Raw genomic sequence first — 27,488 nt, 5'->3', positions numbered from 1 at the left:
TAAATCGTAGTGCACCGGAGCGCTCGTCCACAACAGTGTCTCCCACTACGGCGCACAGTGGGCAATTTGGACAAAATCGGATTCAAAATCAAGGAACTTTCGATAGGAATGAGGTAGAGCGATGAAATTTTTTTTAAATGAAAGCTGCAACTTTGTAGAATATGGGAAAAATAGAGAGATTGTGGTACGAACGTTTTTTAACCTCGAGAAAATTCGTTAAACGCGCATAAATTCAAGAAAATTTTAGTTTTTCCAATACCACGCGCGGAAAAAATTTTTTTTTAACATGCTATACATCATTTCCCATAGATTTTTTCACGCTGATTTCAATTCTGGTCTCAAAATTTGTCTACGACCTCAAGATGTTGCAAAAAATAGATTTTTGTGACAAAAACTAATGAAGTCATTTTTTCGTTGAAATGATTGGATGGTAATAATCTCCCTATTTTCCCCATATTCTACAAAGTTTCAGCTTTAATTTAAAAAAAATTTCATCGCTCTACCTCATTCCTATCGAAAGTTCCTTGATTTTGAATCCGATTTGGTCCAAATTGCCCACTGTGCGGCGTGCTCGTCCGCAACTCTGTCTCCCAGGGACGGCGCGCATGGCCTCGCATGGCACAAAAGCCACTATACTGGTTCGTACCGTTCAAATTGGTGCTTTCCACGGAAACCACTATAGTGGTGTACCGTTCAAGTCGATGCTTTCCAGGGAAACCACTATAGTGGCGTACGGTACTTAAGAGGTTAAACAGCAAATTCTGACTACTTTTTACGCATGACGAGTATACCCGTCGTAACACAAAATATTGCCATTTCTTCATGACGAGTATACTCGTCAAAAACAGTTGACTGGTTAAACATATCTCGACGAATATCTCCGAATCTAGAGTTGAGCGGTGGTAACGCATACAAAAGAATAGTCTGTCTTCGACAACAATGATTTGAAGCCGTTGGCGTGGAATCGCTGATGCAAGTGATTGTCCATTTCTCTATCTCCGAAGCCCGGATAGCTAGCACTATCCTGGCCCAGGTGAACTTGGTGTACGGTGCGAGCGCGAGGGATCACGCGGCTTTAACGAGGTGTCCGCGGCACACACCGTTACCGTCGAATCTTTTCTAACCTTCTAAATCGCTTTCGAACGTGTAAAATCTTTCTCTTCCACTGCCCTCGAGCTGGATCTCAGTCGAGATGGGAATTAGTCCATCATCAGCCTTTGCAAATGGACACGCGTATATCTGAGAATAATCGTATTACCTCGATAGGAGGTCCCGTCGCTCAAACCCATCGCTAGCTCGTGGAATCAGCGACGGGTTTGAACGTCTCGCGAACGTTCCTCTTTGCCAATTTGAAAGACCGAGGCATCGACTCGCCGTTTCGAGTCTGTTCTTCTTCGAAGCTTGTTCCAGGATCGATAGTCCGCGAACTCGCACTGTATTCGAGTGATCTGTACCTAGAGAAAAATACTCTTGTGTCTCTGTGTGTCGCAGGCTCCTTTATCCCGGGATTCACGTTAACGTTACATACTTCTTCCTCATCGATTATCGATGCCGAAGAGGCTCGGTTCAATCGTAGGACACCTACGACGAGCCAATCTTTTACGCTTGCTTGTTTGCGCAGCATTCGATCGCTTGCACAGAGAATCGTGCACTCTCGAACGAGACACACACACTCTCTATTTCTCTCGCTCTCTCTCTCTCTCTCTCTCTCTCTCTCTCTCTCTCTCTCTCTCTCTCTCTCTCTCTCTCTCTCTCTCTCTCTCTCTGTCTCGCGTGAGCTAGCGAGACACGAACGAAGTATACCCCAGTTTTATTTTGTTGAACGAATTAACCGCTAAAATATGGCTTTCACCGAAGTCTGTCCTCTTGAACTGTTCGCAAGCAGCTTTCAGGAGAATCAAACGATTTCGTAAGTGTGCAATGAGACACGATCTAGTAGATTACACGACACATTACCCGACACGCTATTATCCGCTCGGGATGACCCCGAATCGACCATTATTTGGCCTATTGTTTGCCGAAAATGATCGCGATTCTGCCGGTTGATCGGACACGGACAAATTTTCGAGATTCCTTACATTTGAAGTGCTATTGATCGCTTCGAGCACGGTACAGACGATTTTTATCTTATATACTATTCCACAATCTACTGTACAAGGTGTTCGACCGCAGGTGGGAGAAAATTTAAGGGGTGGTTCTCCAAGACGTTACAAGACGAAAATGAAGAATAGAAAAATTGCGATTTCGGCGTCATTTCTTAGTTATAATCAATTAAAAATCCGCCTAAAATGCGGCAACCCGGCCAACAGAGGTGTACGTTGCTTACGTCACAAAGGCGCGCGACAGTCAAAGACAGGGACCATAACTGTTATAACCAACAAGGAAAAAGTCATGGAATAACAAGTATTTCATCGACTAAAATCGTATTGGTTGCAAATAAGGTTTATAAGTAACAGAAAATTTGTTCTCTTGTTGGTAAATTTTATCGTTGAGATCAATTCATTTCAAACACTTATAACAGTTATCGATGGGAGAAGTTGAGTGATCGAAATGAACTTCTCTCATTGATAACTGCTTTGAGAAATCGAAACAGTTTTTCTTCGTCGATAACAGTTATCGAGGAGGATCCAATTTTTTGAACACTAATAACGATTATTTGTAACCAAAATGATAAAAATCGATATTTTTTAATCAGTTTGATCTTCGAGTTTTTGTCTTTATATTTTGTTATGTAGATTATTTTAAATTACAATAATAATCAACCTTTTATTCATGATTTTTATCGTAGAAAATTTTAGAATAACTGTTATTTTTGATCCCTGGTGAAGATTATCTTGAATTACCAATAATAATCACCTTTTTATTATTGTTTTTTGTCGTAGAAAATTTTAGAATATACTGTTATTTTTGGTCCCTGATCAAAGGGGTCCTCGCTCGTACCTAATGGTTAGGCTTTCACACACTATAGCCAATAATTCGGCTAAGACCGAAAATACACGTGGAATGACCCAATTGAACGCCGAATTTAGGTGACTTCTTCTTACGTATACCTCTGTTGACCAGGTTGCCGCATTTTAGGCGGATTTTTAAATGTTAATGATTAAAAAACGAAGCCGAAATCACAATTTTTGTACTCTTCATTTTCGTCTTATATTGTCATGGAGAACCACCCCTTAAATTACCTCACACCTGTAGTCGAACATCCTGAAGATGCTTCTCAATACTTTCAGAGAAAAAAACTGACCATAACATTAGAATCTGGTGATACCGTCATTAACACCAGGGTACGGAGCACTAAAAGTGCGTGTTCTACATTTTTTTATAAAAATAAAAAGAATTTGTCTATCCAAATTTTTAGCCATTTTTTAAATAATATATACCCGAAGAAATAAATTTGTTGAGTAATTCCACGTAGATGGATCTTCACAATCTCAATAATCGTAAATGAAAAATATTAGAACCCGTAAACCTAATCTTAATTAACGAATGCATATTTCTCTCATTATATGAACAAAGATTTTCATTATATTCGAGTGTTTATTCGGCTTGATTTCCAAGCACGTTCCAATTATCCAGAATTAATCAGATTCATGAGAGGATTAATCAATGATGTTCGAATGCCCGCCCGTTTCCGATCGACGGTCTCTCATCAACCCCGAATACTTTTGGCTAGCATTATACTTAGCGACCCCTACACCTGCGCTCGTTTCTTTTGTTAATTATTTGCTCGCTGTGCTTGGTTCGCGGAGAGTATTAAATTTATCGCTCGCCGGGCAATCTCATAAGCGCGACCGCGAAGGTTTTCGGTCGATCGATGTTGTCCTATTATTCGCGACAGTTTCGCAGCAAATTATTTCTCCCGCGTTTGCCGTTGTAGCATTCTCGCGCCCATTCTCTTCGGTCGTCTGCGAGATTACTATAGCGTGTTTCACGAGAGACGTAGCACGAGAAATAGTCCGTATCGCGTCCGTCTGTTTTCGAAACACGTCAATCGGAAATGTCTCGTGATTTTCTGTTGTTGCGTAACTCGACAACGATCATTAACAAACATCCACCAACCTTGAATTGTTTCTATGATTTCACCCAGCAGTTGAATATGTAGATATACCCATGCCTGTGTCTGACGCGTGATCGAATCTCGTTTGTTTCTGTTCTTTCTGTTCCGACAATGTTGTTATCGGTTGGTTGTTATCGTTGGTTTCCTTTTGCTGTTACGTTCGCTTCTGCTTGCCCCGTTTCACACACTTCTAGCGTAGCGTAACACTTGGTTTCTCGTCCCTCCCATAACCGTTTTGATTTCGCATGGACGAACAGGACCCGAGACATCGGAAATCAAATCTGTGACACGGTGCCCACAAATTCCTGTGAAAACGACCTTACAAATTAAGGCTTAAAACAGCGATGGCGAACCGTTTTGAGAAGTAGGTCAAATTTTGTTCATTGTTTTTTTTTAATACTTGCCCGTCACTGAGTCGGTTGTGTCATTTGGAGGGGGGAAGGGGGTGATAAAAAAGGGTACCAATAATTTGGAAACAGCGAGAATTTGTTGACAGAAAAACCGTAATTTTTTAATATTTTTGATTGTTCTCTCTTTTATGGTATAAAAGATAAGTTTATAAAAATCAACGCGTGGGTCATTTAAAAAACCTTCATGGGTCAGTGTTTGATCCGCGGGGTCATAGGTTCGCCATCATTGCCTTAAAAGAACGTCCTAGAAAATGGCTCTTCGAACATCTTTTTAAACGAACGTTCGTAAAATTGTTGAATAATACACTGTTGTATTCGGGAGAGTCTACAGCAGGCATGTCAAACTCGTTTACCACCAAGAGTCTCAGTAAATATTATAAATTAATTCGGCAGCCGTATTCAAAAAAAAGATTCGAATTAAAGAAGAAACACGTTTTTATTATTAACATTGCAGTTACACATGCAAAATAACATGCATTTGTAATATTTTTAATTTAAATCAGTCCCCCTAAAATTCAATTTTATCAAAAATATTTACTAAAGAAAGCTTCATTTTTTTTATTTCTTATTGTTTTCATTGCATAAAATAAGCAATTAGTATAAGTTTTAGAAAAATTCCCTTTTTCTTAGAAAAACCCACTCAAACTCTCCCTAAAATTACCATTTATAAATAAGTCCAATATAAAAATTCACACTCAAATAATTTTACCGTAAACTTAATCTTTATAATAAATTTTCACTAAAATTTTCTTACGAAATAACATACAAATAAACAATTGCCCATATGCCACTACGCACATCGGGTCTCAACTCTCCAAAATCAGACTGTTCATAATTCGATCTAACACACGTACGTGTTTATAATTTTAATTTTAAGAAATCCACTGTTGTCGAAAGTTAAAAAAACCACCATTGTGGGCCCCGTGTTTGACATGCCTCGTCTACAGGATAATTGACACATACCAATCTTACGGTCAAAGCAGCATCTTAACACTACAATTACCGAACCAGTCAAAACGACTGGTTCCTAATTTGTCTTTCACAATTACTGAAATTATAAAAATATTGCCATCAGCAATTATTAAATAAACATCTTTATTGAAGCACATCTTAGACTAAAAATCGTATGAGATTTGAACTGAATTTGAACTTAAATCTGTTTCTGTTGCAATAACGTCACAATTACGCTAACTGTACCATAGGGTTAACTCTTTGCACACGGAGCCATCGATTCTATACTCATAATGTCCCCGTAGAGGGGACCTCCGAGTGCAAAGGGTTAATAGAGCTACCCATGAGAATGTAATTGAACTGCACAATCATTTTGCAACGATTTCAAAAGAGTTCGAAGCTTTCTCCAGAAAATTCAATTTCTTAGCAAACGAAAAAAGCAATAGAAACGTGACAGTCCAGTTTGCAGATTTGTATGATCGGTATGATAGAAGCTTAGATAGATTTTCCGATGTCTCGGGCGGTTCGTTCGCAATGGCCGCCGTGCACTAACACGATTCTCACGATTGGGTGCCGGTTTGCGGGTGTTTTTGTTTGCCACGGCGTTTGACGGTGCATGGGGGTGGTTGATGATGATGATGATGATGTTGATGATGGTGATGATGGTGATGGTGGTGGTGGTGGTGGTGGTGGTGGTGGTGGTGAATTCTGGTGCGTGTCGCTTTCGCGTGCACCGGCCCGTGATCTGCCGTCCTCTGTGCCTTCCTACTCGCTCGAAAACACACCTGGCAGGTGGATCGTCTTGCATAACGCGCAACCCGGTCACCGGCGACGGAGTTGACGTGACGCCGATCAGGCGCAGCGCACGAAGGTGTCGAGGTAACGTCTGCCACCAGTTTTTGCTCATATTATCCGACCGAACCGACCAATGATCTTCTTTCAGCCACCAAGCCATCGTGATCCCATTATTTTACACCCCCCAACCCCCCCCCCCCCTTATCTCTATCTCCCCCTCTCACACCCCTACTCTCCTATCTGATCGATCTTCTTCATCGCTCTCGCAGTCTCTCTTTCCTTTCTGTTCTCTATTTTCTTTCCGTCTAGAGTGTGAAATTGATTGGTTTTCGAGTGTAATTGCAGTGAATTCTCGATATATGTCAACAACACGCCAGCGTCATGTATCGTACAGGAGACGTTTCCGAGCCGAGTTATGTTTCTAATCCTCGGGGAATTCCCGGGGTATATCCCGCGGTAGCGGGGATAATTCAGCGACGTTTATCATCCAGGCTTCCGCGACATATATAGAGAAATCACTGTATATTTGATTTTGCAACCCTCGTCGCACGCTCCTAAACATTTGATATGAAAGTTTGCATTTATTCGAGACGGTTTGATTTACCTTGACAATAGCCGATTTCTCGCGAGTCCAAATTTTGTTCACGTTTTTAACCATCGATTAGTTTAGTCCATCGGAACACTCTCTCCCTCCTCCCTCGATCAAATGCGATTCCCTTGAACCTCGGACGATCTCCTATGACCTTGCCGCCGCGGATCATCGATTCGCCGGAGACTTGCTCGAATCTCGAGACTCGTCTCGAGCCCAAGGACTCGAGCAACTCTCCGTTCGGCGGAGTTTTCACGTACGTAGGTCAACGCATATAGCACGATAATAGGGAACACGGTAAGTTCGTTTTTCTACACGATAGAAAACACGCATTTCTTGTCTTGCGTAGCCTAAGTTCCTCTCGAGTAGCTCTCGTGTATCTTTTTCTCTTTTTTTATCAGTGCATCGAACCCGACTGGTTGCTCCTTCCATTTTACGCTTAATTGCCTGTCGAGTAAATTACCTTTCCCCTCGGCCAACTTCTCCTCCTCCCCCTCCCCCTCTCCTCCATCTCCAACCCTCGATATCTGTTCGCGAAAGGAACTCGGAACGAGAGAGAAAAAAAGAACGAAAAGAACAACAGCAAAAACCGACCAGGAGAAAGAACCAGCAGAAAAGATTGTAAAAAACCTGTGGATATGTAGATCGAAAAATCGAGGGTTCGCGAAACGTCAGCGTGCGCGAGCGCGCTCGTGAAATCTCGTTATCTCTATGACAGTGTTAGACACAGTGAGCTCTATCAGCTCGCCGTGCTGGGAACGGAGAACGTGACACGGCGATCGCGCACGGATTTCACATTTTTCCGTGAAACTCGTTCGACCGAGCCGCCGCCTTTTCTGTATTTTTTTACCAGCCTGAGAATTATTGCATGCCGACACTGGAAAATATCGAACTGTACCGGTAGCTGTATCAATCTGTTCGACTACGATCCACGACACGTAACAATATTTCTTCTATGTATTCGAAAGATATCAAACTCGTGAAATCATTATTGTAGTATCGGTATAAAAAGAAAAAACAGGAATGCAAAGGATCACCGTAACTGGACTGCGGAGTTTATGCGTTTAGAGGTTAGGAGGACAACCAGTACGTGCAACATAAAACAATGAACTCCTAGAGTGTAGAAGGTGTCCCAAAAATGTTGTGCCTCCTTGAAGGGGGAGGTTACTGGGGTCATTTGAAGTCACTTTTTCCTTTACGAAAATGCTCTCCGCGGATTTGTTTAGGAGTTATTAACGAAAAACACGGGCCAATCAGGTCAGCTCGGCGACGGATCTCATTGAGCGCGACGTTGCCATTGGCCGAGTGGGAATCCGTCCGCTATAGCCGCGCTGTGATTGGTCCGTGTTTTTCGCTAACACTAAACCTACCACCGCCGGTCAATATGACCGGTTCCAGATTTTTTATTTTACAATTACTGAAATTTCAAAGATTCTTGGAAAATTCTTGGGAAATAAATATATTCAGTAGAGCATATATTATAACACGAACCGCACAAAATCTAAATGAATTCAATCGGAGACCAAAAATAACAGTTATTCTAAAATTTTCTACGATAAAAATCATTAATGAAAAGTCGATTATTATTGAAATTTATGATAATCTACACAAAATGTAAAGACAAAAATTTGAAGAACAAAATGATTAACCCCTTAACTTGTACGCTCGAGTTAATTCGAGCGCGCTAAACAGGCCAAACTGTGCACACTCGAGATAATTCGAGCGGCGTTGTATTTTATGCTGCTATAATTTTTCACACTCGAATATAATCGAGAATTGAAAATAACAATGTGAAAGCAAAGAAAAAAAAATCGTTTTATTGATATTTATCATTTACATGGGATTGTAAGCTATAACATTTATTTATTCAAGAATAAAATATAGCCTTTTTCCATGGATCAAAAGCGCAGTATATCAAAATTCTCCACCAAAAATTGATTTTTTTTTTTGGCTGGTTTAAAAAAAAAACTGTGCGTTAAGGGGTTAAAAAATAACTTGATAACTATTATCGATGAAGAAAAACTGTTTCAATTTCTCAAAGCAGTTATCGATAAGAGGAGTTCATTTCGATCGTTCATGACAGTTATCAATGAGAGAAACTTATTTCGATCGCTAATAACAGTTATCAATGAGAAAATTTATTTCGTTTGCTCGATGATCGAATTTCTTTTCACTTGTTCATAATAATTACTGATGAGAAAATTCATTTCAGTTACTTATTTAATTATCGAGTTGTCTACTCTTTTTCGAATGGAGCAAGCCTGTAAAATTCATTGAGAAGGTTTCGAAGAACAAGACGAATCAACAGACCATAAGGACGACACAAAATCTGAAAAAGAATTTTTCAAAATTTTTTCAAATGGGAAAATCGGAAATATAGTTATAATATACTCTAAAATTAACGTTAGATGATTTGCGGTGTAATTTGTCAGGAGAAAATTTGGAAAAACTCGTGTTTGTCACATTAAATTTTTATTGTAGCAATTAATTTTATGAATAAAAAATTGATTAAATAATTAATTGTCTACCATTTGAAAGTTGTACTATTTAATAATTGTTATGAGCGTTCGAAATGAACTTCTCTCATTAATAACTGTTATGAGTGATCGAAATGAACTTGTCCCATTGATAAGTGTTATGAGCGATTGAAATGAACTCCTCTCATTTATAACTGTTATAAGTGACCGAAATGAATTTCTCTCAACGATATCATTTACCAATCCTTATTTGTAACCAATACGATTTTAGTCGATGAAATACTTGTTATTCCATGACTTTTTTTCTTTTTGGTTATAACAGTTATGGTCCTCGAATTCAATCTCGTCATTTTTAGAAGGCAACAAGTATCAGTTACTTCTAAGGCACGGCAAGTTTAGTGTTAATAACTCCTTAACAAAGCCGCGGAGAACATTTTTGAAAGCGAAAAAATTACTTCAAAAAACTCCGGGAACCTCCTCTTTCAATGGAGTTCAACATTTTTGGAACACCCTATATAATAACACGATCATACTATTTGTATTAGGTGTGTGAATTAATTCGGTCCGTTTTTTTTCTTCCAGAAAAGACTTTGTGGCGAAAAAACACGAAAAAGTACACTAATCGAAGTACAGTGAATTCTCGATATATGTCCACAACATGGATCTTACTAGCGTCATTTTTTCATCCAAGAGACATACCCGAGCCGAGTTATGTTTACACTCCTCTCGGCGTTCGAGGCCCCTCACGGGGTACACCCCGCAGTAGTGGGGATAATTAATTTATCGTCCAGATAAAGCCTTTTGCAGATATTAGAGGTCAGCAAATGACACGGTAAAGCAATTCACCGCCAAACGGACCGAATTAATTCACACACAACAGGAATTTTCCTGTTCCGAACTTCCGCATCTTTCACTGTTATTTTGCATAAACATCGGCAGTCTAGTAATCGGGCGGCATTCATTTGTCAATCGGATGGTAAAAACCGAACGATACGAAAACGCTCTGATGCTATCTCCGCACAATCAGTCCAGCATCCAACGTACTTGACGACAGGTTGCCACGTCCGCTCAAAGTCTTCCGCTTTAGGGAATAAAATCCCTCAGCAATATAAACAATGACCAACCGGATATTCAATGCCACATACATGTTGGCATTGGCGTCCATTTGAGCAGGTTGGCATAGCGTGGAGCTAGCATCAGAGTGGCCAAGTTGTCGGAGCCTGGTCCTCTGCGGTGAGGTGGCCAGGAAGAAAGACGACTTCGGCGACGACTGCGCGAATGATTTGCCATGGTACTTACGAACGACCGTGATTTTTCGCAGATGGGAATCCGGTGACTGGGACTGGATACGCGGAGTCGCAGAACAACGGGCCGGCGGCCGTGCAAAACGGGACGTCCAGCTCAAGCTCGAGCATCGGCGATAAATCGAGCGACTCGTCGCCGGCGGCGAAGGCACCAGGAGGCGGTCGCACACGCGTCCCACCCGGTGGATTCTCATCCGGCCTCTGGTAAAACCGCTGCGACCCGGGACACCGACAGCTGAGATCGCGGCTGCAATCGGCCGTCTTTCTCGCCCCGTCCACCCTTCCAGCGTCCCCTCACGATCGAACGATCAACCCCAGGCCGCCGATTCCTCGAGGACGTATCTCGATCACTCGGTACCGCTCGGTGTTGTCGCTCGGTCGCCTCGGAAAATCAAATCGCACCCTTCGGGAACCCTTTGAACACCGCTTCGACACCGTGTCCCTTCTCGAAGGACACGCACCCTCACCGATCGACCGACGCCGACGATTTTCCTCGAGGATCTCCTGCCTCCCTCTCGGTGTCGAATCAAATCTCACGATCTACTGATCCCGTTCAACCCTTCTTCGAACCCTTTCGCACGGAAACGACACGATCGAGGGGGGTGTTGCAACAAAGGTTTCAAGAACGGTCCAAGTCAGAACAGATCCTGAAACTATCGCTGAAAGATCATCGCGAAGAGCGATATATTGAAGTAAATAAAATGGTAACGATTAGACTGCTCTGCGAGACGAAAACCATGCGTGCGCATCGCGATCGCGAGAAACGGGAGCCGAGGAGAAAAATCTTTTTCCTTCTTCAATCGTTTGAAAGAATAATACAATTTTGAACTCACCTCTATCGCGCGTGCATCGAATCGGCAGTCTAGTAACAACGATCGCGTTAAATTTTATGAATTTTATGACCGCACACTAAATTTGGGAAGTCGTCGGCCGTTTCTCAGAATCTGTTCAGTCTCGGACCAACCCTTTGTCTTTAAAACACGCTAGAACTTCGTTTATCCAAACTGGTAAAAAATCGGTCCGCCCTTATCACGTGGTTTGGATATAAAGCGTAGAAAATTCTTGACGACAACAGCTTCTCGAATTCCATCTCGCAAATTACGAGGAGCACAAGATCTTCGCAGACCAGAAGGGTCCCGTTAACGATTAAACGATTCCGTCGCTTTTTATCGAACGATCTCGTCCGAGAATCGAGCGACCGACGCCACGTCGATCGAGGGGTTCCGGAGGATCGAGAAGAATTTCCAAGCGGATCCGACAAGGATGTAAAATGATCGCGAGGGGGCTGGAAGGGCCGACAAGCGGACAGACGGCGCGGTATAGGATGAGGAAGAAGGAGAGCATCGAGAAAGGAACGAAACGAGAGAGAGAGGTGAAAAAAAGAAAAAATGAAAACCCCCGTCCGGGGATCGATCGCCTAGGTCTTGATCGCGCGAGACGGAATTCAAGTAATCGTTCTGTTCGAAAGATCATTCCCCCCCCCCCCCCCCCAGAAAGGAATCTTCGTTTCCCTCCCGCAGTCTTTTTGTAAATGCGTAACTCTTAAGGTACTGTACTACACGGTAGAGCTCTCGTTCTTTCGAATCATTGGATCAAAGGTAGAGCAAAGAGCAAAAAGCAAAAAGCAAAGAGAGGTAGATAGGTGACGCGAACACTTCTGTCGAAGAGACCTTTTCCGCGACGTGTCTCGAGCTAGAGAATCTGGAACCGGTACCCGAGACCAGCCCGACACAATTTTCCATCGCGAATTCGGCCCTGGTTCGCCATTTACAATTTTCGATTTGACCACCGGTGTCCTCTCTGTCCGCGCACACACCCCTAATTCAACCCCTCGCACGCTTCTCTGTTTCGAGCACCGTCGAACACGCATTTCACTTCTCGTGTCCCGACTTAAATTATTTATTTTACACGATATTACGAGTAGAACGTAGTTGATCGAACCGAATCGAATATTAGCCCGCCGACGAGGGTTATCCTGATCTTGAGAATGGTGTTCGCGAAGCGTGCGAGGGTCGAACGTACCGTGGTTCCGGTCCTCGGGGTTGTTCTCACCCCTCCCCGTCGTTCTCTCGTTGGAGACGCGCGCGAAAGTATTTGGAAAGATAGTTATACAGAGGCTTGTATGCGTTCGCACTATATGCGTTTATAGAGAATTACTTTCCACGGGGATCGTGAGAATACCACCCTCTTCGTAGGGGGGTGTGCGCGTCGCCAGGGGCGCGACCATTCACTTTTTGACAAATCTTTAAAAGGCCGCAGTGAACTCTCGATATATGTCGACAACACGGGTCTTGTATCGTGCAGGAGACATGGGGTATACCCCACGGTAGTGGGGATAATCCCGCGACGTTTATCATCCAGGCCTTGGCGACGTATATCGAGAAATCACTGTGCCGAGAAGACGGTGTACGATTAATTCACTCTCGTCCTTGATCGTTGTCTTAATGAGAAATAATTAACGGGGGCTGGAGAGGACAATGCGCGACGCGTGGCGAGGAGAGAGAAAGACAAACGGACGGACGGACGGACGGAAAGATTGCTGAAGAAAAAAATGGTATATCTCTCTCTCTCTCTCTCCCTCGATTGTTTAGACTGGTAATTTCGCGGACGATCGATTCGGCGATAGGGAAAAAAAAGGAACTCGACAACTAATTATATAGGAACGTCCAGAGTGGTGGAAGAGAGCGCTCGACAGAGACACACATACACACACACCTGCGCAGGATATTAATTATTTAGACAACGTTCGACGAACACCTCGGAATTGTACATTAGAAGTAGGCATATGTTACTCGAAGAAAGAAGATAAAAAAAAAAGAAATAAAAACTACGATCCTTGTAACCGATTAAACGAAAACAAAGGAAAAAAAAAGAACCCGAGTCAAGTGCTTTCTTAATTTCTGTGCCTTTTTCGAACGTATATGTTTTCTTTGGTTTTTTTTCTATTTTCGAACGCGCCGTCACCTGTCCATACACACCAGGAGGGTGAGAGAGAGAGAGAATGAAAGAGAGCGAGAGAGAGAGAGAGAGAGAGAGAGAGAGAGAGAGAGAGAGAGAGAGAGAGAGAGAGAGAAGAGAGAAAGAGAGAGCACGGTTCCTTTTCTTTTATTCATTGTGTTTCCTGTTAATTTCGTTCACTCGATAAAAAGAAGGCGAGAAGGAGAGAATCGCGAAGACGTGATTTCGCATTCACGCGGGAGGATATAATTATTAATTTTACTACTAATCGTACGTAGGAAGTTACACACGCTGATACTCTTACCCCCCTCCCATCGACTTATCAACCGTAACGAGTTATGATTATTAAGTATCTGTTTATCGATTATTATCTCTGCACACACCTGCGGTCTACTCGAAGAAAAACGAGCATAGCAAAGTGAATCCTAAATCGAACTTCCTCGAGGATGATGTTCTTTCATAGTTGTGCCGAACTTTTTTCCAGGCCCTTGCTTTTTTTCTTTGTTTCACTATTGTGTACAACGCTGTAATTGTATTTATTTCACGGCAAGACTCGTACATGCATACTTAACACGCGGACACACACGTGCAAACACGTACACAGACACGGACACAGGTACACACGCACACACAGACAGACAGACAGACACACAGAGAATCAGACTCGATCGCCACATTTTCCTCTTACTTTTCCGGAGATAACAAGAAACGTTCTGTTCTTCGTCGTTTGGTGTGAGTAAAATCGCATTGTTTGTATCGCATCGTATTCGTCATAAGTAGCCCTTTTGTACTCTGGCATTAATTAATAAAATTTTGTAAGCAACAAATCTCTCGTGTTTCACTACCCTGTACGAACCGCGCGGCGTCGCGTCGAGCAAGAGAATCCCAACACGCAGCTCGATCTTTTTCAATGAATTTTATTACCAAAATAGGCGTGTACACTTGTATCAAACAATCGTAGAAAACCGTGGTAACGCAGCTGTGTAATACACGACAAATAAAGACAACGTAATACTGGGGAAAAAAGCGTAAATAGTTGCAGACTGTGGGTCTGTGTGCGTTTCTACCATGCACGAGTTAGTTCATAAAGTGCGCATGATCGATCCTCTACTCGATAGAAGAGATTCAACGAAAAAAAGACGGGATTTCGCGCATAGATCCACAGCCTAGCTATAAATTATCCAGAAGACGAACGAGGGACGACCCGATGGGATCGCCGCGTGGATGATTCAGGTAAGCCGAAGCGATCGATGATCTCTACAGAGCAGCGATCAAGTCTCTTATGGCTGGCCCGTTCGCTTTGCACAGAGACACGAACGTGTGTTTCTGATTCGTTTCCGATTCGAGCCTCTTCGAGATCTCGTGCGCTCTACTCGTGATAGCAGGTGGCACGCCGGCTAACCGGGCCGCGTTGAAACCATAAGACTTGGGGCAAGCACCCTCGCTGAGCTTGTAAAGGAACGTCACCGTCTCTTGGGATACCTCCTCCTCCTCTTCGTTCTCTACCATGCATGCCTGCGAATATTGAAAGAAAAATCACTCTCGGTTTCTCGTATAAGCGAATTGTTGTTAAAATGACAGTTGAAATGCAAAGGGGCTGGCGTGTCCAGTAGTTTTTGAACCGTTTCGTTACGGGCATCGACTATAGTCGGAACAAATGCTACGACCTGTGTGTACGAGCGCAGACTACAGTGAATTCGCGTTATAAGTCCCTTGCGCGGTTCTGGTGAGGGACATTTAGACAAAATCTGTGATTCTGGAGATGGGTCTGGATATGTAAATGACCCTCGCGTCTATATGACCAAAACTAGGGACATAAAGACGGATAGGGACAAATAGGCTGAGAAAATGTCTTTCTCTGATGCAATGTTGCACGTAGAAACGGACAGCGAAGCTCGAGAGTGGGGTATACCCCACGGTGGTGTGGGTAGTTCTAGGGACATTTAAACGCGAGGCTGGTAGGCACTTATATCGGGAATTCACTGTATAATCAGTACCAATGCGACGATCTGTGTGTACGAGCGCCGGCTATATTCACACTTTTTGGCGCGGTGGAGCGTTCAGAGGCGGTTCTCCGGCCAAGCGGCTTGCCATAACGAAAGGGTTAAGCACAGTCCTTCTCACTAACACTAGAACTACCGGGTAATAAATACAACTGATGAATATAGCTTTGTACTAATGACAAGACTACATCTATTCAAACCTAATACCATTTTTATCCTAACATGTGCTTCAATGAAAAAGTTCATTCAAAAAGTTCTGATGAAAACATTTTTGTAATTTCAGTAATTGTGAAAGAAAAAATTAGAAACTAGTCATTTTGACTGGTTCGGTAGTTCTAGTATTAACGCTTAGGAAAATCTTCATATAAAAGAGGACTGACCACACGCTATGTGTGCATTTTGGGAGCGACGCCTCGTAGAAAGGGTTAATAAGTTTGTGACACAGTTCGGAAATTACCATATGAGCCAAAGTAACGTCCTTGTTGCTCTTGTAGTCCTCCACAAGGGAATGGTAGTGCGTGGAGAACAGTGTTCGGCATTTCAACTTTGTCAACGCGTCCACCACCGCAGCGGCGATCGCGGTTCCGTCGTAGGTCGACGTGCCCCGTCCTAAAAGATGCAAGCAACGTTATATTGAGAAATGATTAACTTCCAGGTAGCGGAGAATACGTCGAAGGTATGCGTACCTAGTTCGTCGAGTAGGACCAACGAATACGGTGTGGCGTGTTGCAATATGGCTGCAGTTTCGCTCAACTCTACCAGGAAAGTACTCTGACCAGCCAGAATATCGTCGTTTGCGCCTAATCTTGTGAAAATGCGATCTACTATCGTTAGACGACAGGAACTAGCAGGAACGTAGCATCCCTGAAACCGAGGAAATCGCTCGTCAACACCGGGAACCATGACCACGATTATGTTGTCTACACGTACGCAGGCTCAAGAAAGTACTCGAACGCCCTTTAAAACAGTGTACCTTTTTTTAAATTGAACCAAACGATCTGACCTTTTTGAGCAATTAGAAGAATTGGTTTCCCAAATGATGTGCAGAAAAGATTTTAAAAAAATTGCGATTGCTAAGAATTACATGACAAAATAAAAATGGCATTTACTACAACTTTTTTATTTGAGCCTGTTATGAAAATTTAAAATATGTCGATTAATATACACACGAGCTACAAATAGTTAAAAGTCATGGAAATCGTATTTTTTCACGACTTTTGGTCAGTTTCTGCTTAAAATCCACAGATTCTAATCTAGCATCGATTTCGGTGAAATTTTCAGTTTGTGTATAACTAACATAGATCTACAAAGCGCATATTTTGAATTTTCATTACAGGCTCAAATAAAAAGGTTTTGGATAGTGCCTTTTCTATTTGCTCTTATAATTCCTAGCAATCGCAATTGTTTTAAAAACCTTTTTGCGTGTCATCCGGTAAACCAATTCTTCTAATTACTAAAAAAAAGTCAAGACGTTCGGTCCAATTTAAAAAAAGTTATTCTGTTTCAAAAGGCGTTCGAATACTTTCGTGAGTCTGTGTATAATCCTGTAGCAAAATCATACTATTTGCGTCATGATCGTCAGAAGCGCTGCCTGTCGCATCAGCGTTGATTTACCGCCCATGTTCGGTCCTGTTAGTATCACGAACGAAGCAGAATTTTCAGCGGCCAGTACAGTGTCATTTGGTATGAAATTGTCCGACGTTATGCACGGGTGTCTTCCTTCTTTTATATCGATGAATATCTGCGACAAGATAATTACATTAAAATATTATCTATGTATTATACAGGGCGTTTGCGAAATTGTGGTACAACCGGCAAGGGGATGATTCCTCAATGATTGAAAATCGAGTTTAAAAATTGTTTAGGCACGCGTGCACTTAGACAGAGTCTACTTTATTCGCCCGATGTAGCTCGCAATTCCTATTGCCGTTTAGGTTTATAAACAATGTAGAGATTCCTTGTTATTAATTAAAGCCATACCGTATCCTAAACCATACTGTTTACAGATGCAAGCAGGAATGGAAATTGCGGGCTAGACCAAGCTTAGACTCTGTCTAAGTGCTCGCGTACCCAACGTATTGTTAAACTCGATTTTCTCAAAAATGAAGCACCGTATGAAAAAGCTATATTCCTTATTTTCGACTAGATTTTATGTGAGGAATCATCCCCTTGCCGATTGTACCACGATTTCGCATACACCCTGTATAGAAGACGGTGTGTCTTTCCTAGCGAACTAATGTCTGAACAAAATTACATTTCCATCCGAGCCGTCCTCGATTTCTGGTACACACATGTCACCGCTGAGAGCGTACTCCGCCAGGGAAATGAGAACGTCCAAGACAGACAGTTTGTAAACAGCCATATTCCACATGTCGTATTTCTCGCTGAATTGAGCGAATATCCTCCTGTTCAGATCCTTCAACACCTTGTCTTTGTGTTCCTCGGCGTTCATTTGTCGGCTCAAGAGTTCCTGAAATTTTGGTTCCATTAAAACCGCTGCTAGCGTGTTTCGTGAAAAGTTGATCGACGGTTTCGTTACTTTAGCTTCGGCGGTGTAATAACGTTTGAATCCTTTTCTCTGCGACATCAGCTCGTACCCGGAGCCAACTTTCCTCATTTGAGACTCCGGAATCTCGATCTGATAACGCTTCTTATCGGTCCCGTGGTACGTGACTTTCACGCCGAAATGCCGTCTCTGCTTTTCAAGGTACTTTTCTAAATCTTTCTTCACCTCCGCGAGCTCCATTAAAACGGAGTCGTACTCGTCGTCCACTCCTTTCTTTGGAACGATGCAGCCTTCCTTTTTCGCCGCTTCGTGGTCGAACGCGGTCTACAACACGATATACAAAGATAGGTAATAGAAGGTACAGATCAACGGTTGAAATGTCATAATCACCTTGAAGTAATCCAAAGTTTCTCTCAGCGATGGAAATTCTCCGTCCGGTTCTATTTTGGTGTGACGAGCTATCAACGGGCTGTTGAAGTCTGTAATACGAAGAGGACGTCAATCTAGAGTGCTAAATAGTACGCGATATATTAATTTGCACCTTCGAATAAAGCAACTATTCTTAGGACATCCTCGAAGCTGCTGAGAGTGGTAGTGAAGTCTAAGATTCGTTTCTTCGAATACGTGTGACCCTCGAACATAATTGCTCTGGCGTCGGGATGATTGGTCATTTTTGCTGGATTTCCATGCGCGTGAATTCTACGGGCACAAGCAACGTTAAATAAATAAATGCGCGAGACTACTTAACCGAGTAGGTTAGAATTTCACACACTTGCTCAAAAGCCTTTCAAGATCCGGAAGACCGGCCATGATACTGCGAGCAGTTTGCACTGCTTCGGTGCGATCCATTAGTTCTTGTATAGCTTGCTGCCGTTCTATTATCACATTTTTGCGACAGGAAGGCCTGCAGATCCATTCGCGCAACAATCTTTTACCGAACGGTGTACAACAACGATCCAGCGTTTTCATCAGAGAGCCTTCTCCGAAGATCCGCAGATTGTTGATCGTGATGGCGTCTAAGACCATGTTATTCGCGAACTTGGATGCTCCCGAAGACTCGTTCGAGTAGTCTGGCGGGACGTACGATTTAAATCGACCTTGTGCCAGCAACTGTTGTTCCAGGAAGTAGTCTTTAAGCAAGTACACGCATCCTCCTAAAGCGTGCACAGCTAATTCCTTGTTGTCTGCTGGAGTCAAGCCTAGACTATCGCCTGGATTCAGGTACGGTTGTAAACCTTCAGGCCACGAAAAACTGGAGTCTGTTGTCTTTTTGAAGTATTCTCCTTCGTGGAGATTCTTTAAAGTGGTCGAAGCCGACCAGAACTGAGACTCTCGCAGGAGCGGTTCCCTGATACACGCTGCCAAAGTATTGTTTAAAATTTGCAATGTCTTCGAGGACAGATTGCCGCGTTCGTATACAATGTGAACCGGTGGATAATGAGCGAGAAGCGTTAGGATCCTAGAATTGCAGCGATCATCCTCGAATTGTCCGAGATAAAAATCTCCAATCGTGGTGTCCAAGAAGCACACCCCATAATGGGACGTGTTTTCGCCGGGTGAGCATTTCTCGACGAGAGACATCAAGTAATTCGAATTCGGCGTCGAGGCCTCTACATCCTGCGGAGTATACACCCGAGTACCCTTCGAGCTTATTTGGCAAATTTCTCTTTTTACAACTTTGTCGAATTTCGTTGGTTTGCTCACTGAAAAATATTATATGTATATGCAATCGATTAAACGATATCGAGAGTATTGTGTTCGAACGTTGTCTTACTTTTGCTGCAACGTTGGCTCATCATCTCTGGATTCTCTGTTTGTTCTATCCTGGCTACTTTGTACCCTCTCTCTATAAGACTCGCCGAGAAACGGCCGTATCCAATCTCTGGAAATCCGGAATGAGCGAATTCACCCTGCAGCGTAGAAATATTTCTTTTATATTTGTTGACCTGTAAACTCGGGGAATGAGATTTTACCCAGACCTTGAGAACTTACACGCATGAACGTGAGATTGAGCTCTTTCACTCCGGTGACAGCATCCATGTGATACAGTTCATAAAATTTTCCCACTTTGAAGAAGAGGACACAGTCGAAGTGCTTGCTCTTTAATTCCCACCACTGTCTCATAGCCTGTAAGAAGAAAATTTCATAGGATGTTTGTTATATCGGACTATATATTATATAATTAGACTTAATCTATGCGTTTTTTACGGGAGTCTGCTGGGTCAAGAAGTCCATAGGAACATAGACGGTTTTCGGATCGTAATCCGGATCTCCTGGTGACCTTCTATTAATGTCTTTTATTTTATTCGGCTGTAGAAAATCGTACTTCAAATGTCGCCAAGAGTCCACGGCATTGCTGCCTTGAGCATGCGCAGGCTGAGTTGGTTTTGACTCCGCTTTTTCCTGCAAGGGTATCAACTTAATTTCTTGAGCAGTGGATCGAGCAAAATAATTAACAATCTCGTGCTTACCACTTTACCATTCTTTTTCGGAGCAGCTGAACGTTTAGGCATGGTATTAGACACCTTCTTTCTTTTCTGAAATACAGTTTGCATTAAATAATTAAGACCAACTGTTTCTGGATGTATTTATTTCATTGTTTACCACTGGTGATTCTTCATCGGTTTGTGTGTCTGGCTCGCTTTCAGGATCTCCTTCTGAACATGAATCAGACTCTGTTGCTTCCGTGGGATCTATATTGATTCGATTATAAAGGCAAAAAGTAATAATTAAATATAATTTTGAAAAATTCGCTTGTTAAATTAATTAAATTATTGAAGTTTTATGCGAAACCTGGTTTAAAATCATCTTCAGAATCCTCTCCAGATTCCTCATCTGGAATAATTAGTCTTGGTTTCTTGGGTTGCCTTGTCTCCTCTTTATCTTTTTCCTCTTCATCGTCATCTTTATAAATTCTTTTTCTATCCTTTTCCTCGACAGTCTTGTTCTCCTTTCCTTTGCTAGGAGTTTTATCTGTGCATAAAAATAATCAACTAATGTATCAACAAAAACAATTTTATCAATGAAAATGGGAATTCATTCAATTACACTGTCTCACTATTTCACTAATTAAATAGAAAATTGCTTAAATATTCACAGTCTAATATATTGAGTACCTAACTATGATACGAATTAATACTACATTTTTTCCCAGTATTTTCTTTCGTATTGTAATTTTACGTAACCTAATTCTGTATGCGGTCTGTACGTAACATGAAATGTCATTCGTGGCATTGTCTATTATTAATTCTAATAAAATATGAAACACAATATACTTTTGGTCCTTTGTTCTTTTGTTCTTTTCGGCGTCGAAGATTTTTCTTCTTGGACAGATTTGTTAGCCGGTGATTTAGGAGATTTCGGCGACGAAAAATAATTATACAGCGTATTTATTTTTGACATAATATTAACAAATAGTACATAAGTTAATACATTAAATAATTCGTTCTTTGAGTCTCTTCGCAACCGGCACGTTTTCGTTAGAAAATATTCTGCACAAACGATTTGTGTTCACATTGAGTACGTATATCTGCAACGCGCCAATCACTATGATTCGACCAGAGACAATTTATGGGATAGACTGGACATCTTATAGAAAATCTCTTTGTAGGTTTACATAACAATTTTTAACGTAAATTATGTCAAACTAATTAGTTATTCGGTTGTTTTGCAGAACAACCAGAAGAGAAGAGACAGACGAGGAGAAGATTGTGAGATAATATTATAAATATTTATTTTACCAGAAAAATAAACATTAAGAATGTAGATGCATGGTATATAATAAAAAAAAATGTCTGTTTATCGAACCTCCTCACACATACTTTTTTCCAAAAGCTAGCCTAGAATAGCGAAACAAATAAATATTTTCATAGAATAGTAATTCAAACGTATATTAGAAAACTTAATTATGTTGCTAATTACTCATTTACAATTAATGTTTTTGATCTCAAAGTGTCATGGTGATGCAGTACATCTAATCTCTGTTATAAATTCCATCATTATTGCTAGTTATTGTTTTTTATTTTAAATAGTCTGTCCATGTGCGCTGAAACACTATAACCACCTAGCGGTGAAATGTGCGAACTATACGGACATAACTAAACCAAAGAAGCGTTCAAAAAACCATTAATAACTATTACTTTGACGTAAATTCCATCCGAAAAAAATGTGTGGATCTGCGCAAGAGTTTAAACTACCATCTCGAATTTTCAAACTGTGCCAATCAATCGTAGAATAAACAAAAAAATTAATTATTGAAAGCTTGTTCTCGGTGACACCCGCGCGACGGTGGCGCCATCTACTGTGGCGGATTTTGGAACTAATTTCCCTATCCGCGTAATGAGTAAGACAAGGACAGAGATAATGTGCGACAAAGACAGTAAAGGTCACGCTCGTGCCACCTACTTTTCTGCGACGCTTCGTATCCCCTGGTAAGTATTAGGCACACATGACACTGAGTTGGTATCCGACAAGGACAGACTTATGCAATTTACGGAGCCGGAGAAGGACGGACATAGACCTTCTCGCTCGCCTGCGTGATTCGACTGATTATTTGTAAATAACTCCCTCATTAATAATGATTCATAGATACTAGCAATTGGGGAATGTACAAAGAACCCTCAGCAACTTTCACGAATAGTTTTCAGTCGGATTGTTTGTTTTAATTTCCTGGATATTAACATTTATTCTGAGACAGTTCTTGAAGAACCTCGAAAAGATTGACAAGCCCCTACTCAATAATTAATTAACTAACATTAGAGATTTTATTGTTGAATTTTTAAGACTGAAGAATGTAAAATGAAGCCGTGGCTACATGTCCATTTCGTTTTTGTGTGGGTGTGATGCTTAAATTGTTCGTTATTAACAAATTTCGTGTCACGTTTTATATACCTGTCATTGTCGCACAGTTCGATGCTCCTTGTCTTACACATTACGGAAATTTCCGAAAAAATTAGTCTGGCAAAAATCGTTAATAATTAATTAACCAGAGATAATTTGGGAACATTTGAAATTGAAAAACATAGAAAGAACATTCAGCAACTTTCACATGTAGTTTTTCAGCTGATTTTGTTCTGGTTGAAAGAGTTGTAAACAATTATTCAAGCTCTCGTTCTAAATTAAGCTGTAAAATTTTCCAGGTAACCAGTAGATAAAAAATTTTGCAACTTTACAAGCTCAAGTCATGCACTTTTGTGATTTGGGAAAATACGATGGATAGTTAGCAGCATTCCTATAACAATTTTGAGCGGAGCTGCATTGTCGTTAATTAGTTATTAATAATTTTTCGTTGGCGTGTTTCATTCCTAAATACCTCTAATGTGTAAGCCAAGGAAGAGTATACCGTGAGACAAGGACACCAATAGTTGAATCGTGCAACCTACTCCGTTTCATATGGCTCCTGGTAGTGTCTCAAATGCTGTCTTCGTCGCACACTGTCTCTGTCCTTTTCTTACACATTAGAGTTAGTAGAGAGGGAAACACGAAAAATAGTTAATAACTGATTAACGAGAAAGCAGTTTCGCATACATTTTTTTAGGAATGCTACTAGAGGTCCAGCGTACTTTCCTTAATCACAAAAGTGCATGACATGAGCTTGTAAAGTTGCAAAATTCTTTATATACTGGTCACCTACAGCTTGAGAGAGCATGGGAGCCAGGAGCCATATGAAATGGCGTAGGTGGCACGATTCAGCTATTGATGTCCTTGTCACCCAGTATATTCTTCCTTGTCTTACACATTAGAGGTATTTGAGAATTCAACACGCACACGAAAATTTATTAATAACTAATTAACGATAATGCAGCTCCGCTCAAAATTGTTATAGGAATGCTGCTAACTATCCATCGTATTTTCCTAAATCACAAAAGTGCATGACTTGAGCTTGTAAAGTTGCAAAATTTTTTATCTACTGGTTACCTGGAAAATTTTACAGCTTAATTTAGAACGAGAGCTTGAATAATTGTTTACAACTCTTTCAACCAGAACAAAATCAGCTGAAAAACTACATGTGAAAGTTGCTGAATGTTCTTTCTATGTTTTTCAACTTCAAATGTTCCCAAATTATCTCTGGGTAATTAATTATTAACGATTTTTGCCAGACTAATTTTTTCGGAAATTTCCGTAATGTGTAAGACAAGGTGGGTCGAACTGTGCGACACGGACAGGCATATAAAACGTGACACCCTTCCGAAATTTATTAATAACGAACAATTTAAGCATCACACTCGCACAAAACTGAAATGGACATGTAGCCACGGCTTCATTTTACATTCTTCAGTCTTAAAAATTCACCAATAAAATCTCTAATGTTAGTTAATTAATTATTGAGTAGGGGCTTGTCAATCTTTTCGAGGTTCTTCAAGAACTGTCTCAGAATAAATGTTAATATCCAGGAAATTAAAACAAACAATCCGACTGAAAACTATTCGTGAAAGTTGCTGAGGGTTCTTTGTACATTCCCCAATTGCTAGTATCTATGAATCATTATTAATGAGGGAGTTATTTACAAATAATCTCTCGAATTACGCAGGCGAGCGAGAAGGTCTATGTCCGTCCTTCTCTGTCTCCGTAAATTGCATAAGTGTGTCCTTGTCGGATACCAACTCAGTGCCATGTGTGCCTAATACTTACCAGGGGATTCGAAGCGTCGCAGGAAAGTAGGTGGCACGAGCGCGACCTGTACTGTCCTTGTCGCACACTATCTCTGTCCTTGTCTTACTCATTACGCGGATAGGGAAATTAGTTCCAAAATCCGCCACTGTAGATGGCGCCACCGTCGTGCTGGTGTCACCGAAGAACAAGCTTTCAATGATTAATTTTTTTGTTTATTCTACGATTGATTGGCACAGTTTGAAAATTCGAGATGGTAGTTTGAACTCTTGCGCAGATCCACACATTTTTTTCGGATGGAATTTACGTCAAATTAATAGTTATTAACGGTTTTTTGAACGCTTCTTTGGTTTAGTTATGTCCGTATAGTTCGCGCATTTCACCGCTAGGTGGTTATAGTGTTTCAGCGCACATGGACTAGGGCTGTGCGAGTACCCGAAAATGCGAGCCGAGCTTAGCTCGGCTCGATTGTGCGAGTCGAGTCGAGTACTCGCACGATGCGAGCTACTCGCATCGATGCGAGCTACTCGCATCGATGCGAGCTACTCGCACCGATGCGAGCTGCTCGCAACGAAGCGAACGGCTCGAAATAAAATCAGGCGTAAAATGACATGATGCGAGTTACAGCGGGAAGATCAGCACATCGATATTATCAAGCATTTTAGTATATTGACAATGCTAAATGTTTGCGATGTTTTATTGTATATTTTGATATTGAAATGTTGATTCAGAATTTGTATAACCCTTATTGAAAATAATTATGCAATAACAACTATTTCCTAGATTTATGTAAATAACTAGATGTGAAGAACGGTATTTTATATATTCCTTTATATTATACTCCGGGGTTCAGTGTACAGTCGTAAAAATGTGTTGTTGCAAAATTGTTTATAATGTTGAAAATTAACGTTAAACTTCGTTAAATAGTTTTTGAAGGAATGGATATATAAATATTGTGTAATATTGATGTGTATTTATACGAGGTCGCCGCCGCGTCTACAATGTATGCTGGCGGTTCGTCGGCGTGCTCTTTGATCGGCGTGATCTTTGGTCGGCGTGACAGCTACTAGATGACAGGTAATGAAAACTCAGGAAAAATTGCGTTATATAATTGCGTTAATTGTCTAGCTAGGAAGTAGATTGAACTTTGCTGCCACTACGAATTATTTGGTAGTTAGCATGATTTTGGACCATCGTATAAAAGATCGACTGTTATCCACGGAGAAGAGCCAACAATTGCAAATTGAAAAATGATTTCGAGATGAAAATCGGTAAACTTTTTACAAACATTAAAATATTAACTAAAGAGAAAGTATGACGAGTGTTGAACGTAGACATCAGATCCTTTTAAAAGGACCTAGCCGATTTATGGTCAAAACTGCCCTTAGAGGTTTTTCAATGATTAATGAACAATTCGAAAGCTGACTAAGAAAAACCCCTCTGAGTAAAATTTCAACCCCCTATCTTGCCCATGAGGTTGGTTACAGGGTAAATTAGATTTCGCGCTTCTCCGCGTATTTTCCGCACTCTGATGCTTCCTAAAATTCTGAAAAAATGTGACATATTTTGGATTCTAAGGCTGACTTTTGATAATTTTTTCAGATTTTTTTGTTACAAACTGTGGTCGTAAAAAAATGAAAAACCTCCAAAAAATCGGAAAAATGCAGATTCTTCAAAAATGTGAAAACATACTATTCTACTGTTTAGTTCCTTGTTAAAGTACTATAGCAGGCAGTGTCGTCAATTTTTTTTAGATTTTTTGTTGTGAGACATCATCGTCAAAAAACAATAAAAACCAAATTTTTTCGACGTTTTTGCTATTAGGAGGAAAGTTACATTTGTTGGTTTTATCGCAGATATATATTAAGTAATTTTTAGCATTATTAAATTGAAACAAGTAATTGTTTGACCTAAGAAATGTGATTTAAGAGAAAGAATAAATTGTATTTTGTGTGATATATACCAGAATGTTCGTAAAGTTTTGTAACATCGCCAGACGTCGAACTAAGGAGCGGATATGCTGGGGTTCTTATCCCGTCGGTGGTAAATGTTTTTTCCCATACATCATTTTTATTTTTTCAATTTCTTATATTATTTATTCATGTGATTTTAACAATATTTTTTTAATGTTCTAAAAATATTGAAGTAACATTGATTAGGCAATGAATATTTATATTATTGTGTTCGTCCACGATTTCCGCCAGATATGAAATTGCTTGTGAAAATTGGTAAGATTCCGTGAAAAGAATTTTGAAATCCACTTCTGTCATTTCCAGAAAATCAAGAAATCAATACTGTTTGAAATGGAATCTTTTTGCGGTTCCAATTGTTTTGACCATCTTAATCGGCTATGCCCTTTTAAATCTTATCACCTATACGTGCACAGTACCGAATGACAGGCTGTTGGAACTTCCAACATGTGTGAAAGGTTGTAGACTGGCACATATTGGCACGAATGCGTACAAATATATATCAATATTATACAATATTTATATATCCATTCCTTTCAAAAACTATTTAACGAAGTTTAACGTTAATTTTCAACATTATAAACAATTTTGCGACAATACATTTTTACGACTGTACACTGAACCGGAGTATAATATAAAGGAATATATAAAATACCGTTCTTCACATCTAGTTATTTACATAAATCTAGGAAATAGTTGTTATTGCATAATTATTTTCAATAAGGGTTATACAAATTCTGAATCAACATTTCACTATCAAAATATATAATAAAACATCGCAAACATTTAGCATTGTCAATATACTAAAATGCTTGATAATATCGATGTGCTGATCTTCCCGCTGTAACTCGCATCATGT

The 27,488-nt window shown here is 40.7% G+C and overlaps 3 protein-coding genes and 1 long non-coding RNA gene across 9 annotated transcripts in view; 2 read left to right on the top strand and 2 right to left on the bottom strand.

The window, feature by feature from the left end:
• Jupiter (microtubule-associated protein Jupiter) overlaps nucleotides 1–12,062 on the top strand; it is a 138,718-nt gene extending 126,656 nt beyond the window's left edge. For 3 of the 4 annotated variants that reach the window (XM_076798698.1, XM_076798699.1, XM_076798697.1), the window contains exons 3-5: nucleotides 1,886–1,909; nucleotides 6,211–6,297; nucleotides 10,601–12,062. In XM_076798698.1, the coding sequence (XP_076654813.1) occupies nucleotides 1,886–1,909; nucleotides 6,211–6,297; nucleotides 10,601–10,791 (302 nt within the window). In that variant the 3' untranslated portion in view covers nucleotides 10,792–12,062. The remainder of the gene's footprint in view (nucleotides 1–1,885; nucleotides 1,910–6,210; nucleotides 6,298–10,600) is intronic. The other variant, XM_076798700.1, reaches the window with a different exon arrangement.
• LOC143360136 (uncharacterized) overlaps nucleotides 1–14,368 on the top strand; it is a 178,039-nt gene extending 163,671 nt beyond the window's left edge. Inside the window, exon 2 of the long non-coding RNA XR_013083214.1 lies at nucleotides 13,650–14,368. This is a non-coding gene — a long non-coding RNA (uncharacterized LOC143360136). The remainder of the gene's footprint in view (nucleotides 1–13,649) is intronic.
• Dora (zinc finger SWIM domain-containing dorado) overlaps nucleotides 1–27,488 on the bottom strand; it is a 493,890-nt gene that overhangs the window by 425,572 nt on the left and 40,830 nt on the right. The window lies entirely within an intron of this gene.
• On the bottom strand, nucleotides 14,511–21,754 carry Msh6 (DNA mismatch repair protein Msh6). Its single transcript, XM_076798687.1, has 16 exons — nucleotides 21,326–21,754; nucleotides 20,844–21,023; nucleotides 20,655–20,743; nucleotides 20,522–20,587; nucleotides 20,259–20,453; nucleotides 20,043–20,177; nucleotides 19,825–19,960; nucleotides 18,823–19,753; nucleotides 18,592–18,749; nucleotides 18,441–18,529; nucleotides 18,084–18,374; nucleotides 17,799–18,014; nucleotides 17,106–17,285; nucleotides 16,231–16,408; nucleotides 16,002–16,153; nucleotides 14,511–15,056 (listed from the first exon to the last, which is right to left on the bottom strand). Exons 1-16 carry the CDS (start codon nucleotides 21,450–21,452, stop codon nucleotides 14,799–14,801), a joined length of 3,381 nt encoding a protein of 1,126 aa, XP_076654802.1. The 5' UTR covers nucleotides 21,453–21,754; the 3' UTR covers nucleotides 14,511–14,798.

This window comes from Halictus rubicundus, chromosome 13 (assembly GCF_050948215.1).
Source record: "Halictus rubicundus isolate RS-2024b chromosome 13, iyHalRubi1_principal, whole genome shotgun sequence".
Taxonomy (NCBI): domain Eukaryota; kingdom Metazoa; phylum Arthropoda; class Insecta; order Hymenoptera; family Halictidae; genus Halictus; species Halictus rubicundus.
This window is presented reverse-complemented; position numbering and strand designations above follow the sequence as displayed.

Bases quoted from the DNA above. Each gene is read 5' to 3' on its own strand.
- Msh6 (XM_076798687.1), bottom strand. From the start codon at position 21,452: ATGTCAAAAATAAATACGCTGTATAATTATTTTTCGTCGCCGAAATCT. The intron at 19,961-20,042 runs GTAAGTTCTCAA...TCTACGCTGCAG, and splicing joins TCAATCTCACGTTCATGCGT to GGTGAATTCGCTCATTCCGG. The intron at 18,530-18,591 runs GTGCAAATTAAT...TTCGTATTACAG, and splicing joins AATAGTTGCTTTATTCGAAG to ACTTCAACAGCCCGTTGATA.